The 17,360-nt window shown below is 44.4% G+C and overlaps 1 protein-coding gene across 1 annotated transcript; it reads left to right on the top strand.

Moving 5' to 3' along the window:
- Positions 1–2,782: 2,782 nt before the first annotated feature.
- LOC115777988 (coxsackievirus and adenovirus receptor homolog) lies at positions 2,783–9,099 on the top strand. The gene is made up of 4 exons (XM_030726008.1): positions 2,783–3,319; positions 4,977–5,301; positions 6,893–7,234; positions 8,879–9,099. Exons 2-4 carry the CDS (start codon positions 5,229–5,231, stop codon positions 9,097–9,099), a joined length of 636 nt encoding a protein of 211 aa, XP_030581868.1. The 5' UTR covers positions 2,783–3,319; positions 4,977–5,228.
- The last annotated feature ends 8,261 nt before the right edge of the window (positions 9,100–17,360 follow it).

Raw genomic sequence — 17,360 nt, 5'->3', positions numbered from 1 at the left:
GGGACACGCCTCCAAGGGTGGCTGAGATCAACAGAGCTAAGATCCTGTTGGACTTCCAGATACAGACAGACAAACTTGTGGTGGCTAACCAACCAACTGGACATCGTAGTGGTGGACAAACAAAGGAAGAAGGTCGTAGTGATAGACGTTGCAACACCAAGTGACGAGAACATCAAGAAGAAGGAACACGAGAAGCTCGACAAACACCAAGGGCTCAGAGAGGAGCTGGAAATGATGTGGAAGATGAAGGTAACAGTGGTCCCCGTGGTAATGGGAACACTCGGGGCAGTGACCCCCAACTGGGAGAGTGGCTCCAGCAGATTCCTGAAACGACATCCGAGATCTCTGTCCAGAAGAGCGCAATACTGGGAACAGCTAAGATACTGCGCAGGACCCTCAAGCTCCCAGGCCTCTGAGAGAGAGAAGTTGTAATGGTAACATTACCGTCTTTGGAACAATAATTGGGGGTTTGAATCCCAGCTGAAGGGGAGAAAAGTGGGGAGATAATCATCATCCCCACACTCAGAAACTGGGCACCACCTATCAAAGTTACGATGAGGAAAGGGATGCCTAAAAAAGGACAAGCTGTCCATACCTTAGAAACTCACAGCCTTGTCTAACCACTCGAAGAGATGTTCCAGAGACACAGAAGCCAAGAGAATAAACCAGATGTTCCAAGGTGTTCTCTCAGTGGCAGGGGAACAGCTGGAACTGCTGGAGATGGAGCAATACTGGATGAAGATATGGGAGGAGAATGCACCACACAACACCAGTGCTCAGTGGCTAGAGGATCTTCACAGTGGTAAATATTCAAGAAAGAGCCTCACAGGTGAAGAACTGGACAGCACCAGACATGATTCACAACAACTGCACTATTAGCACAAATGAACCAGCTGCTAATAGACAAGATGCACTCTGATTGGCTGACTGAAGGGCAACAGTCCGGATCCCTAAAGATGTCCAGAAGGGACCAGAAACTGATCCACCTCAACACAGAGACAAACTACAGCATTTCATCCATTTACACACAGCTTCATCAACACTAACTCCACACACTCAGCTTACCAGAGACTGTGAGCTTAACCATGTTACTGATGGCACCCTCTCTGGACTCATGTTGGAGTTATGGTATAAATTCCATTCTGTTTATTATAAATTATCATATCTTCTGTTTGTATATTTTCTATAAGTTGTTTTATGTACATATGATACTGTTGTTTTTATGTTTGAAATGGAAACACGTGGTGACATTTTTTACAAAGAAAGTTGTAGTTACCTGCAGGCTGCTCTCAGCCTGCAGAGAACACATATAGGATACGTGTCTCGTATACGCCATGTTATATATAACCACCTCCAGGGGACTACGCCCACAGGGGTTTAAATACCTGGGTCTCTCCACCATTTGGTTGAGAACTGAAGAAGCCTTTCGGATGAGAGGTGAAACGTCTTCAAGAAACAAAAGAAGTCCAGTCGCCTTTTTCAAGCTCCAGAGACTACTATGACCTGGATGACTGAGAATCTACACAGACATATACGCCATGTTACATGCGCACATGTCACAGTATGCTTATGACCATATATGGTAAGGAAAAAGCCAAGAATGTTGTTTATTACATGCTGTAAAATGCGTTTGGTGTAACCCACGTGATCTTATTGTGAAAATCCGAATAAAAGCGCTGCGCAGGAAGCGGTCCTCCAGGACAGATAACTTCCGCTCAGCCGCGAGCTGAGTTCAAGGAACGGATCTCTCCTCCTTGCGCAAGTTCAAAAGAGTTGTGTGTTTGTTCTCTGAGTTATTAAAATGATCTGAACCTATCAACTCACACCAGTAAACTCCACTGTCCCATGTGTCGATGTAGCTGATGTTACAGGAAGAACCAGCTGGTTGTCCAAACCCAGACTGTCCACCCTGAGTCCTCTGTTCTCTGCTTGTGTTTCTCCTCTGAGTCCATCCAGCAGAGCTGTCGTCCTCCTCAGAGTCACAGACCTTCCTTCAAACAGCTGAGAGCTGCTGAAACTCAGATGAGCTGTAAGAACACAGTTCATGAGTCCAGCAGATCGCTGAAAGTTAATCTGATACCAAAACCACCAAAACCATGCACAGTCTCATTAAACTGTGTTGATTCATCCACCTGTTTCTTTTTTCAGTAGTTTTGTCAGTTTCAGCATAAAGAGAGTATTTTCCCAGTATTTTCTTCTTTCTTTCTTTCTTGCACAATCCTTTCCCTGACCACAGCAAACCTTTGAAATATGAATCACTCAGAAAATGACTGTATTCTTATTAAAACTCTGTGTGCTTATCAGTGCCACTCTACTCCAACTCAAATATGAACATTCAAACATGCATGTGGTACTGACAGAGCAGGTGTGTGTCTCATTCCTCTGCACAGTGCTGTGAGATTCAAGTGTTTTTGTTTCACAGCAGGAGTTAAACACACCTCCTTCCTTTAGCTCTGTGGTTGATTCTTTTATGAAAGCATCACAGAGACATTAATGCCACACTTGAAATATCTAACAACCCTGCAGAGCACAGCTACAGATGTTAGAAAGCGTAGTGATCCATAAAGCACATAAACTAATCATGTCATATCATCATATCATAAAGGTGGGAAAGCTTAGCCACATAAATGTGAATTTATTTATTTTTAAGCATTTATTTTAAAACAACAGCAGCATAATGATACAACTGCCTTTACAATTCACCCCACGGGACTTGAACGCAACATTAAAGCCTGCTAAGGGGGGGCTGCGGAGCAGCATCAGCGCTGCTTGGTGGCTCGAAAAAAGTGTCAAACACGCAGAAACAGAAAAGGTGCGCTGAACAAACAGGAGGGAGGCGGTCAGTCAGAAAAAAAGAGGTGGCGTATCTTCAAGTGGAAATAGTGGACTTCACTTTGGAGCCTCGTACCCACAGCAGAGGAAGAAATGCCCCAAAAGGCAGAAGACCGGGCGTGACTGACAGCGCGTCACATTAATGTGGCCAAAGGGGGCAGTTAAAACCCCGCTACAACTAACTTATCCGCATATGGATGCACTGCTTTGTGGACGTAATTTGTATCCAGCTGTTGCCCACAGAGGAGGGATCTTAAAGGAAGAGTTTGACTCGCTGTGTGGATTTATTCCGTGTGGATTTTCTTGGTTAATTACCCAGCAAGAACCGGCAGACATGTACCGAATTATCCGGATATCGTGCTTTAAGGATCGGAATAAAGTCCAACTGCGCCTTGAAGGATAAATAAGGGAGATTCTGCGATTGTAACGCAAAGTGTGGATTTCGTCCCGTAAGCCAGCAGTTTTCAGCTCCAGGAACAATGACTGGGTGAGTAATGGATGTGCTCAGATAAACACGCTGCATTCAGACTCACTTGTTTGCAGATATAAAGAGAGAAGTTTCTGTAATTTCACTCCAAATCATCTCTTTCAGCTTTGGTTTAAAACTGCAGTTGTTCATTAAGTTGAGGATTTTTCACGGTCACTGTATCGCTCAGTCTGACCCACTGCCGTGTCTCCGCTTTCAGCCTGGACCACTCTTAAAAAAAAACTTTTTTTTTTTTAAATTTCATATTCTGGTCTTAATTGTTCTTTATTTGTTTAAACTTGAACCGGTGGTGAACACAGAGCTGCGGCCCACTGTGCGCTGTCCTTTAAATAAGCCGGTTTCTGCGGACACAGCGCTGTTTGAATGAACATGCCGCTCAACCCGGAAACGCTGTGAAAACATCGGACACCCACGCGCAGCAAACGTGGTGTAAATGTGCGCTCGATCATAACAGAAGGCAACAAGGGCACGGCAGCGCCGGTGCTGACGCTACGACTGCACGTTTCTAACACCAAAACGTCATAAAGGCGCAAAAAATAAGCGGGTTAAGTCATATAAATAAAACAGACATAGAGTAAAAATAACATAGAATGAAAAATAATCAAAGCAGAAGAGTTTTCCTGATATTTTTGGCTCTTCCGGATTTTGGGAGCATAAACTTCTGTTGGCCTCCAGCTCTCAGCGAAACGGTTTACAGCCGAGTGTGAAGCGGCTGGTATCTAAGTCTGAGGCCACGGTCCTCAGCCAGAAAAAGGTGGAGTGTCCTCTCCAGCTCAGGGACGAGTTGCTGCCCCAGGTGGAGGAGTTCAAGTATCTCGGGGTGTTTTTCACGGGTGACAGGAGGAGGGAGCGGGAGATCAGCTGACGGATCAGGCCTGCGTCTGCAGTGATGCGGATGCTGCACTGTCCTGGTGAAGAGGGAGCTGAGCGTGAAAAGCGACCGGTGGATCTACGGCTCTGCCCTCATCTATGGCCACAAGCTTTGGGTAGTGACCGAAAGAATAAGATTGCGAATACAAGTGTCAGAAATGAGCTTCCTCTCGGTTAGAGAGAGGGTGAGGAGTGCGGCCATTTGGGAGGGGCTCAAAGTAGAGCCGCTGCTCCTCCACATCGAGAGGAGTCAGTTGAGGTGGCTCAGGCGTGGGACTAAGATGCCTCCTGGGCGCCTCTTGGGTGAGGTTTCCGATCATGTCCTACTGTGAGGAGGCCCCGGGGCAGACCCAGGACACGCTGCAGAGATATCTCTCAGCTGGCTGGGAACACTTCATGTATCCCAACAGCCAGTCTCCAAACAGCCTCTCCACATCCACATGGAGGGGAGAGGGAAGTCTGGGCTTCTTTGCTGAGTCTGCTGCAAAACACATGCTATTTTTATATTTCATTAACTTTGGTGAATTTGAGCAGATTTGTCCTTTAATTTCTGTGAATTCCTGCAGCAGCTTGAGATGAAATGTTACAGTTGGCCAGAGTGGATGAAGCACAAGATGAATCCACATGTGAGCTATGAAGGATAGTTTTTAATAGTTTTTTAAGCAGGGATCATACTGGATTGACTTTATTCAGTAGGTTCAGAATTGTCATTTATAACTAATTGTACAGTCCTATAACTCATGCTTGATTTTATATTTTATTTTTTGCACACATATTGGCCACATAGCAACTGCAAATCAGCAGGAGCAGAGAGCGGATCATGATGAAGATTTGAATGAATTTCTAATCCAAGTGAATCACGAATGAAGTGGATCACCAGCAAGGATCACGTTGATTGATTGAGTGGAAAATGCTCAAATGAATCAAACGTCAAAATAAAACAGTTCCTGTAAACGTGGACTCGACGTTCCGGCCACTTGAATAAGTTCTTCCTTTGTTACACAACTCTGAACAGTTCAGCCACAAAGCTGCCAGAAATATGACCACAGAGATGATGTTACTCTGTTTCTTTGCAGAGCTTTTGATCCTTTTTGAGGCCTTTGCAGACGAAGGTGAGATCTGTGTGTGTGTGTGTGTGAGTGTGTGTGTGTGTGTGTGTGTGTGTGTGTGTGTGTGTGTGTGTGTGAGATGTGAGGTATGGAAAAATTAGAAATGGGTTTCTGTGCAGTTCTCACATAGAGCCAGAGGTCCAATCAGAAACGGTGCAGATGGACAACAGTATTTGACGGCTAACTGGGTTAACAGATTGTTGTGATCCACATACACAGACAGGTGCAGAGTTTTTATTTTAATAAATGCTGAAAACTGTTTTAATACTCTTTTTGTTTCATGTGTGTCAAACTGTCTCAGTCACTGTGACTGTCAATGTGATGAAATCTGCTTTGCACACTTCTGTGTGGCGCAATTCATGTTTGCTAATCTAACGCAGTGCTGGAGTGTGTGTAAAAGGGCATCTTGTAGGTCTTAGTTCAGCTTCTGGAGGATTACTGAGGAACCCCCCCCCCCATGATCACTTCACCTGGTGCCACAGCAGCTCCTGGGTTTCTGTCACAAACAGAACTGAACTAGAAAGATGGACTAACTGCTCAGCTTGGCTGTAAACGTTATTCTGGTTTAATCAGAGACTGTAAATGAAGCACTTTGCTGATTTTTGCACTTTGAGGCTTCAGTCTTTGCATTTTGGCTGTTGCCATGGTGATTTATTGGAGGCAGACGTGAACTTGTTTGAATGAGATGATGGAGCGCTAACTTATCAGCTAATATCAACAAGCTGCATCTGCAGGGTGTGTGTGTGTCCCACAGACACAGATATCTGACATCTATTGATGAGTGACATGAAGCTGGAGCCTATTCCAGCTTTTTATTTTGATAGCAGGCTGTAAACGTGTTTGTTTCTGCTGTAAACTTGGACTTTTTATCCTGGAATCTGTTGGGAACGACTCACTATTACAGCCTCAAGTGGACATTACAGCTGCAGTTTGTGGCACATCAGAGTTAATTTGATTTTATGTTACACACACACACACACACACACGCACACAGTGGTGAACATCACCCGGGCCTTTCTGTGGGGAGTGTTCTCCATGTGCCTGTGTGGGTTCTCCCTGAGTGCTCCAGTCTTCTGCAACAACCAAAAGTCACGTATGTGGTGATTCCAAACTGTCCGTAGGTGTGAGCTTGAGTGGTTGTCTGTGATAGATTCCGACCTGTCCTATGACAGCTGGGAGTAGATGATGGATGGGAGGAAATTGCAAAAATAGTTTTGCATGTTCTCCCCGTGTCTGCGTGGGTTTCCTCCCACAGTCCAAAGACATGCAGTGACTGGGGTTAGGTTAATTGTTCACTCTAAATTGCCCATAGGTGTGGATGTTGTCTGTCTCTCTGTGTTGGCCCTGCGACAAGCTGGTGACCTATGTCAGCTGGATAGGCTCCAGCCCCCCCGCGACCCTGAACAAGATAAGCAGAAGTGAATGGATGGATGTTTTACTACTAAAGAGAGAAATCATCAAACATGATCCTCTTTTCACAGCAACTAAAATGACTGTAAATTTGATGCTTACACTTATAAAAAAAAATACACAAAAAAATTATTTATTAAAAAATAAGTTTGTTACTAATTATATGAATTTTCTCTGCTTTTAGAGCATCATCCTGTGATGCTTGGAGGTGATGCCACTCTTCAGTGTCAGGCTCCCAGAGGTGCAGTCATCACTGTGCTGGAGTGGAGCAAAACTGACCTGAGTTCAGATGATTACGTCTTCTTCTACCGTAACGACCGCTCGTACGAGAAGTACCAGCATCCGTCTTTCAGAGGCCGAGTCGAGCTGTTAGAGCCCTCCATGAAGGACGGAGATGTTTCCGTCGTTCTGAAGAACGTCACCGTCAACGATGCTGGAACGTACAGGTGTCGGATTATAATGAGCAGCACAGGAAACAGTGACAGAGTCTTCAGTGAGGACAGGCTCCTCAGAGTCACAGAGCCAGGTGAGTCTGAAGCTGCTGATGAGACTTTGCAGAAAGCAGCAGGGCCCTGTTCCAGGAAGTTTAACCCTGAGAGGAGGAAAACTGAGCTTTCTGTTCCTGACAGAGAGCTCGGAGTCATTAACCTAGGTAACTAAACCCGCTCACTGGCAGGTTTCAACAACAAACTCTGAGTTTGTCTCTGACTCCTCCCCTCCTGCTGCACCTTCGTTCATGAAGCTGCTGTCACAGTGAGTTAATGTTAGTTTGCTCTTTCCTGCAGACACAAATCAGGAAGGGCATCAAACTCCCACCAAATCCAACAAACAGAGCTAGCTGCTCGGTGACTCCTCGTGTTAAGTGACCATCTTAAAGTAGCTTATGAGCTCTTTTACAGTGATTCAGTCATCAGTGTTTACAGACTGTGATCAGAGTACAGATTTATTATCAGCTCAGAATCAGCTCTGCAGTCTGTGTTTCTGTGCACAGCAGTGCAGCTCTCAGTTTCCATCCACTGGAATCATCTACTCTGTTCCTGAAGCAGCTGATGATTAAAAATAAAACTGCAGCTGCAGTCTTGATTTTAATTTATTACATTCTCTGATGAAATTTGTTCACAGACTGTCAGTTATTAAATGATGTCAAACATTCTAAAGGTTCAATGTCTGAATTTTCCACTGAAAATCTCCTAACTCGGTCTTAGTGGGCTGATCCAGAACCAGATCCACCTCTGCATCAGATCTGGATTTGTTATGGATGTGATCATTTCCCAGCTCATCCATTTTGGATCCATTCATGGCAGCTTCTTTCATCCTGGCGCTGTCTGTATCCCTTATTTATGCTTCCAAAATTACAAATATTTAAAATCTATAAAAGCCGACACATTCCTTCCACCATGTTTGTGTTTAATACAACTTTACATTTATTGGCCAGGATTTGTCCTCCAATGCACATATTAAACAAATATGTAGGACCGCTTTTTTGCATTTGCGCAATATTTCTAAAATTAGAAACATCCTTTCTCAGACTGATGCTGAAAAGGTATTTCATGCATTTATTACTTCTAGGCTGGACTATTGTAATTCATTATTATCAGGCTGTCCTAAAAGCTCCCTGAAAAGCCTTCAGCTGATCCAAAATGCTGCAGCTAGAGTACTGACAGGGACTAGAAAGAGAGAGCAGATTTCTCCCATATTGGCTTCTCTTCATTGGCTCCCTGTTAAATCTAGAATAGGATTTAAAATACCCCACATTATTTCAAAGACCTCATAGTACTATATCACCCCCGTAGAGCACTTCGCTCTCAGACTGCTGGCTTACTTGTGGTCTCAGCCCCTCCCTGAGCCTGGTTCTGCTGGAGGTTTCTTCCTGTTAAAAGGGAGTTTTTCCTTCCCACCGTCACAAGTGCTGCTCATAGGGGGTCGTTTTGACTGTTGGGTTTTCTCTGTATTATTGTAGAGTCTTTACCTATAATATAAAGCTCCTTGTTGCACAGATCTTATATTGTGTATTTTGCATCTTTACTCACACATGTGCTGAACTCAGAGTTGCTTGAACTAACTCTGATCAGCTGTTCTGCAACAGAAAACAGTTCATTGGACCTGCTTCTTGGAGCATGGGCCTGTGCTGACTGTCATGTCTGACGCCTCACATCTGTTTGATCTGCAGATCACAGGGAAGAAGTCGGTGAGGCTGTCGGACGTCTTGGAAAAGCAATTCAGAAACCAGGAAGTGGGAATGCAGGAGGCGGACAGAGTGTTGCTGCTGCTGTTGGAGTCGGAGCTGTTTGTGTGCTTTTTATTGTTGCTCTTAATTTAGCGGTCTTTAAAAAAGACGCACGTCCTCGAAGCCAAATGAGCCTGAGGCAGCTGATGAGCAGCAGAAAATGAATCAAAACACGTGATTAGCTAAAGAAATGACTGAAAATCAGCTGAGAATCCTGAAATTTCATCTCAGAGAAGAAAACGAGATCATAATCTGCTGAATATTTTAGAAATAAAAACCAGAGAACGGTTATGAGACTCAGTGTCCACAAATATGCTGCAGTCGATTCCTGTGACACTGACCACAAAGTATCAGTATATGTACTGTATATACTGTGTATGTAATAAAGTTTATTTCCCTCTGAATTTTTACTTTGATTTCTCCCTGTTAACGTGTCTAATAGCAAAATTATTTTTTTATATTCAAACTGACATTTTGACCTTTTGTATATGAAAATTGATTCATAATCAAAATAAAACCTGCTGATTCAGTGAACTTTAAACTGTGTTCAGCACATGAGCACAGCGTGACTGTCAGCACTTTAAGTCTGCTGAATATTGTTCTTTAATATTTACTAAGGTCACATCTCTTCTGAGCTTGTTTGTGTTGCTCAGTCAGAGCCTCTAATAACAGAGACTGTCAGAGGCAGCTCTCTGATGCTGCAGATTTAAGGTGTAACTTGACGTCTCAGTGATGTGTGGGGGAAATTTTAGGGCATTAAATTAAAATAGTCCGCTGCCAGAGTTTTCTTTTGCAATGCAGCAGCATATTACAGGGTTGCTATGGTAACAGTCCAGTTATCCACAGGTCACACGCAGGTCAACGAGATACATGTAGAAGTTTGGACAAACAGGTCCTCTCGGTGCTGAGAGACGGAGGCACCAGAACTGAAACCAGAACCCACAGGTATGCATCTCCCCTACAGTGTATCACAAAAGTGAGCACACCCCTCACATGTCTGCAGATATTTAAGTAGATCTTTTCATGGGACAACACTGACAAAATGACACTTTGACACAATGAAAAGTATTCTGTGTGCAGCTTATATAACAGTGTAAATTTATTCTTCCCTCAAAATAACTCAGTATACAGCCATTAATGTCATAACCAGCAGCAACAAAAGTGAGTACACCCCTAAGAGACCACACCTGTAAATGTCCACATTGAGCACTGCTTGTCATTTCCCCTCCAAAATGTCATGTGACTCGTTAGTGTTATTAGGTCTCAGGTGTGCATAGGGAGCAGGTGTGTTCAGTTTTGTAGTACAGCTCTCACACTCTCTCATACTGGACGCTGAAAGTTCCAACATGGCAAAGAACTCTGAGGATCTTAATACATGAATTGTTGCTCTACATGAAGACTGTTATATAAGCTGCACACAGACTACTTTTCATTGTGTCAAAGTGTCATTTTGTCAGTGTTGTCCCATGAAAAGATATACTTAAATATATGCAGACATGTGAGGGGTGTACTCACTTTTGTGATACACTGTATATGCAGGGGTCAGAGGTTAAGCACAGCATAAAGCATGAGAGAGGGAGCTGAATACTTGGACATAAAATAATCCTGAGCAAAGGGAAACAGTACACGACCTTTCTGTGCACAACATTGTGTTGTGTTGTCTGGAGTCTTATTTCATGACAGTGAAAGGCCTCACAGCAAAGCTAGTCAGAACCAGCCTCCTGCTGCTGCTCCTCCACAGTGTTTACCTGTCCCGAGTGCTGTGGGTTGGTATCACTCCTGCTTAAACAGCTGCATAAAGGAAACAGCTGCATGATAACAGAATTACAGATGTGGAGAAGTCCACATCCTCTTTGGTTACATCAGCAGATAGCTGCTGTGCTTTCTCTTTACCTGCTTGTGTGTTTGTAATAATGCTTCAAACACACTGCAGATTATTAGCAATAAGATTCATGTGCAGAGACAGAAACACTGAGGAACAGATTCTTTCTGGTGTAGCAGAAATAATCTCAATGAGGAAAAACATGTTGGATATCTGCATTGACATGGACTGAGTGATGTGCTAGAAGCTAAGTTATGCATCATTGTATAATGGAAATAAAATGATGAACCTCCAGAGGGCTGAAGCCAAAGACACCTCAAACAGGAGCAGCACTGCTGGATGACAGTATTTCCTTTATATCTTATTTCTGAGTGTGGGACTCTGCTGTCATCATCACAGCAGGGGTCTGCTGTCTCTGCAGGATCAGTAAACTTTGACCTCACGGCTCTTCTGTGGTTCTAGCAGTTTGATGTCTGATCTGTTCAGGAGTCATAAAGAGAACATATCATCATCTCTGTCACACTAACGTCTTTCAAGTGATCACAACCTTTCAGTAGAGGGCACATTAGCAGACACAGATGATCTGATGCATTTGACTCTTTAATGAGAAGCTGCTTTAGCTGGAAAACTCAGTCTTAGCTGGAGCACCAGGTCAGTGTAATGTGTGGGGAAGCTCACCAAGTCTGCCTGCAGTCCTAAGATGAAACCACGGTCTGCTGCTGCCATCTACTGACACTGAAGTGCTCCAACAGGCTCTGCAGCTCTGAGGCTGCACCACTGAAAGCTTAACATCCTCCACTTTGTGAATGTGCAGCAGCTCTTTTAGATCTGATATTGAGGAAACTTCACACTAACAGATGTAAACCTCACAAATGTTTTCTGTAAATACTGTTTTTCAAGTTTGAACACACCTGCTGTTCCCAGGTGGTCTCACGTCCAAATACAAACTGGGCCCATCCTGATCAGCACATGCTCAGTTTCTGAGATCATCCAGGATCAGGAGGGCTCAGTTCTGCATGTTTTAACAGACACTGAATGCCACACCATATATAACCATGAATATCTGTTCATGTTTTAGATTTAATTATAGTATACACTCAGTGGCCACTTTATTAGGTACATCTTGCTAGTATTGGGCTGGACCCCCTTTTGCCTGAATTCTTCATGGCACAGATTCATGGAGGTGCTGGAACAAGTCCTCAGAGATTTTGGTCCGTTTGACATAATTTCCACCACATCCCAAATGTTCTCTATTGGACTGAGATCTGATGACTGTGCAGGCCGTGTGAGTACAGAGAACTCACTCAAACCAGCTTGAGATGATCTGAGCTTTGTGGAACGGTGCATTAATCTGCTAGAAGCAGCCATCAGAAGATGGACACACTGTGGTCATAAAGGGATGGACACGGTCAGCAACAATTTCTGCATCGTGGGATCATCAATGTTTTATCTTATCATATCTTAAATTGTGACTCATCAGACAAGAAAACAGTTTTCCAATCTTCTGTTGTCCAGTTTCAGTGAGTCTGTGTGTGTATTGTAGCCTCAGTGTTCTTCACTGACAGCAGTGGCATCCAGCATTGCTGTAGCTCATTGGCTTCAGTGTTTGAAGAGTTTTGTGTTTAAAGATGTGCTTATTTGAGTTACTGTTGCCTTCCTTTCCTAGAATCACCTCTGATGTCAACAGAGCATTTTCACCCAGACAGCTGCTGCTCATTCTTTTTAAGACCGTTCTCTGTAAACCTCACAGATGGTTGTGCAGGAAAATCCCAGCAGTTTCTGAAATACTCAGACAAGCCTGTCTCAGCCATTCTTGCCAAACCAACCTGGTGATGCTCCCAGTACCTCGATGTCCTCATACAGCTGTCCCAGAGATTCTAATCTAAAGGCCTCCAGAAGGACAACGTGGACGTTTTCTTCTCCCCCATCATTAAGCAGTCTTTCATCACCAGATGGTTCAGCTGAACCAGCAGCACCATAACCAGCTTAGGGACCCACTGTCTCCCCCTGAGAGCGCCTCCTCCAAAAAAAAAACAGTCTTTCAGGAATGGATAGGCCTCCTGTAAGGCACACATGTCCAAAAGGGGATGGGATAGATGAGCCAAAATCTCTGAGTGGGTCACAGGATGCACTGATGCTTGACGTAAGGATGCTCAGATGTAGCATTGGGGTCAGTGCTGAAGGGGAACTGGAACAGAAGTAACAGGCAATGCGTGCTCAGCCAAGCTGGAGGCAGACTCATACTGCTGAAGAAGAGCGTCTGCATTTTTATTACTGCGGCCTGAATGATACTTTATTTCAGAGTCAAATGGTGCAAGTTGACCTGCTGACCTGTGCGACCACTCAGCAACCCCTCAGCCTTTGTGGAGTCTGTAGCGACCCCCTCTCTGGAGATGACATGGCCCAAGTAACTGACCTCTAGCCCCAAAAAAGGCACATTTTCCCGTTTAGCCTTGAGCTCCTCCTGCCAAGCAAAGCCAACCTCCAACCACTGTAGGTGTTGAGAGATGGAGGAAGACAAGATGATACGACTATATGTTACCCAGATACAAACGTATGTAGGCTGCTATTTTTTTTTCAAACAAGCACAGCTGGGGACTGCTACTCTCCATCACTTAGGCCTCCCAATGCTACTGTGGGCCCTCACGGATTCATAATTGAATGGGGGGGTCAAGCACATGTACCATTGCTGGACTGGAGTGTCATAAAGCAGCAGTATGCTGTGAGGGATGAGACTGGTAAAACCCAAGTCTCCATCACAAGCAGAAAAGAAAATCCCCAGCATCATAACCCCTCCAGTTACACTTACTGTTCACAGAGTGAACAGTAAGTGTAACTGGAGGGAGTACCTGGAGTAACTGTTGCCCTATTTATTTATTTGTTTGCAAGTTTTCCTCAGAAATATACAACAAAGGAGACACAACACAGCATGACGTTAAGGGTAAGCACCTTTACCTACATCTTTATGTATTTCTAAACGTACATCAGAAGGTGAGCCATAAATAACCAATTATATCCCATTGGAAAGCATTAATATTCCTTTTTAATCAATACATGTTGCAACACTATCCTCCACACTGACCTCTGCTAACACAATTATAGGTCATTGCTTTGGCTACGCTGATTAATTCCCCGTTTTTGTGGCACAATGAAACTGAATCTTCTACAGACTTTTTACCTTCATGGCACAGGTAAAATTGTACTTTTTAAAGCACCAAATACCCAAAAATGATAAGAAATTTGTCTTGAAATCATTTTTTTTGTCTTTAGGCCTGTCATGTCTGGCAGTTTTTGCAATCAGAAAGATGATCTGAATGCACTGGTGCACCAAACATATTTGCTTTTACAAGAGCAGCTCTATAAGTTTTCTATAGGCTACTCTTGTTAATGGTTGTATTTTTATTTTTATTTTATTTATTCATGCCAGGGCTGACAGGCAGGAAGGAAGGAGTGAGAAGAAGAGGGATAGAGAGAAAGAGAGAAGGAAAGAAAAAAAAAGAACAAAAAATGGGAGAAAACAGAAAACTAGATACACAAACATAGATACACATATTCACATATCTATACACATGCATATACATATACACACAATCTAGCTGTGGTTTGTAGTAACGTGTGTGTGTGTGAAGCTGCCCCCCCCCCACCCCCCCACCCAAGGGAAGGGAAACACGGAGGTTTCAAATGTCATGTGAAACAGAGATGTTCTTGCCACAAACACATATAAGAATCAGATGTAACAGGCCTTCCTTTCACCCCAGTAACATTAAAGCCTGCAGTGTTCATTTATTCAGTGCATGTGTGACTAATATAACTTTGTTACATGATATAAAAATAGTGAAGGTAGATATCAGTATAAAGGTAATAAAAATTCCCCAACAGGACCCGGGGCGGCAGTGACAATCAGTGGGGAGCAGAGGGGAGTGGGAGGGAGGGGTGACTCCCGCCCTCTGCAACCATGTCCCACAGGAGCCAGTGCTCAGCAAGGCCAATTGTCCACACACACATGCACACACACACACATACATATGTGCCAGTTGTACACTCATGCACACACACGGATTTTACAGGAACACTAAGTGTGGGCGAGTGGGTACCAGCACAGTGCCAGCAGCATCCTGGGGAAGCAGCCAACCTGGCCTGAAACCACTAGCCAGTCCCTACCAGGGTGCATGAAACCAGGGTGTGGGACCCGCCCACTCCCTCCTCCCACTCCCTCCTCCCACTCCCTCCTCCCACTCAACGTGTTTGGGTTGATGTCTTGGGTGTATGTGTATGACTGTGTGAAAGCAGTGCTATTAAAACTGGAGGGACAGATGTGACATGAGTGGCCCTACTCACTGCAGCACAAGCCCCCCTCCCCCAAGACCCTTTGTATGTGTGGTGTGATGTTTGATTGAGTGGGAGGAGGGGAAGGGCCAGGATACATATGACTACCCCTGGCCATTGGCTCACTAAACACCCCTGTTCCCTACAGGTCCAGGGCCTGAAGTAGCCACACCCCCCAGGGCACCACCATACTCAAGGCTGGCACCTACCACCGACACTGCAGACAAATACAACACAAACACACACACACACACACACACACACACACACCCATATGCATACACACAGTGGTTCTGAGTCCAGGACCAACCGGCCCCCTGCAAGAAACCGCTGCTGCCTCAGCTGAGCGCCTCACCATCACTTATTCATCACTAGCTTGTATTAAAAATAAAACTCAGAGGAGGTACAAAAATAAACACCCCCCCACACACACACACACACACACACACACACAGCAATGGGGTGGGGATTTTTGTGTCCCCAACACACTGTAAATGAAAAAATGGTCACATCGCTGACTGAGACGATGAAGGAAGCATGTCTCCAAAGTCTGTTCTGTAAGTAAAGAACTTGTTTCCTCCTCCAGCTTTTGCAGTCTTCCTGATTTCTGGCTGATGACAGATGAAAGGAAATGACATGAAAACAAGTTAAACTATATTTAAAATAGGTTTAAAACACCAAGAGAACACAGGGCAGGTCTGAGGAGGAAGCCTAACCATGGACCTGCACAAACAAACTGACTTGTGAAAAACTTATATTAATAAATTAGTGATTTTATTTACAGAGCTGCGCAGTGGACATGCATTATGTTATCTTGAATATCAGATGTTTTATATTTTGGTTTATTTCTGTGTTCTGTGTTTAGGTCTGTGGATGTAATTCATGTGTGTCAGCAGTCATCAGGTCAAATTTCACAAATCATGATTTTATAATTGAGTCATAGTTTTATCCATCCATCCATTCTCTTCCATTTATCTGGGGCACGGGGGCAGGAGCCTAAGCAGAGAAGCCCAGGTTTCCCTCTCCCCAGCCACCTCCTTCAGCTCCTCTGGAGGGACCCCAAGGCGTTCCCAGGCCAGCCGAGAGATATAATCTCTCCAGCGTGTCCTGGGTCTGCCCAGGGGCGTCCTCCCGATGGGACATGCCCGGAACACCTCACCCAAGAGGTGTCCAGGAGGCATCCTAATCAGATGCCCGAGCCACCTCAACTGGCTCCTCTCGATGTGGAGGAGCAGCGGCTCTACTCTGAGCCCCTCCCAAATGGCCGCATTCCTCACCCTATCTCTAAGTGAGAGGCCAGCCACCCTTCGGAGAGAACTAATTTCTGCCGCTTGTATTCACAATCTTATTCTTTCGGTCACTACCCAAAGCTCATGACCATAGGTGAGGGTAGGAACGTAGATCAACGGGTAAATCAAGAGCTTCGCTTTTACACTAAGCTCTCTCTTCACCACGACAGACCGGTGCAGCGTCCGCATCACTGCAGAAGCAGCCCCGATCCGTCTGTCGATCTCCCGCTCCCTTCTCCCGTCACACATGAAAAAGATGTCGAGATACTTGAACTCCTCCAGCTGGGGCACAGTTGAAATAAAAGCATAAACCAAACTTGATGAAAGTTTTGATCAACATTAACAGAATCTGTTTTCTTTAGAATCACTGGCACAGAACCATAAAAACCCTGACTTCTAACTTCATTGAATGAATGAATGAATGAATGAGAATTGATTTGTCTTTTCAGTGCTGATCTCAGTGCTGAGCTGCACCTCAGATGAAGGTCAGTGATCTCCTGTGATTGTTTTCATCCTTTAAATGTTTAAAATCTCGTGTCATTTGCTTCAGACTTAAGTTATTCTTCCCATAACTCATCAGTGGTTTATATGGACATTCACATGTAATGACAGTATATGTGAATGTACATGACTGAAATATGTCTGTACTTCACAAGATTACATGAAGTACTGCTCATCCTATAGATATACTGTAGGGTTGCTGTGATTGAATGAACCTGTAATTGTTTCAGTTCTGACAACAATAACAAAGATTATAATTATTTCATTTTACAGCTCGTCTGACTGTGAGTCCCAGCAGCTCTCAGTTCTTTATCAGAGACTCTGTGATTCTGAGCTGTGAGGAGGATGACAGCTCTGCTGGATGGACTCTGAGGAGAAACACAAGCACACAACAGAGGACTCAGTGTGGAGATGGGTGGGGAGAAGCAGCTGGTTCTTCCTGTAACATCAGCTACAGCTACACAGCTGACAGTGGAGTTTACTGGTG

Source organism: Archocentrus centrarchus, unplaced genomic scaffold (assembly GCF_007364275.1).
Source record: "Archocentrus centrarchus isolate MPI-CPG fArcCen1 unplaced genomic scaffold, fArcCen1 scaffold_91_ctg1, whole genome shotgun sequence".
Lineage (NCBI taxonomy): Eukaryota > Metazoa > Chordata > Actinopteri > Cichliformes > Cichlidae > Archocentrus > Archocentrus centrarchus.
Note: the sequence above shows the minus strand (reverse complement) of the source record. Positions and strands in the feature narration are given on the sequence as shown.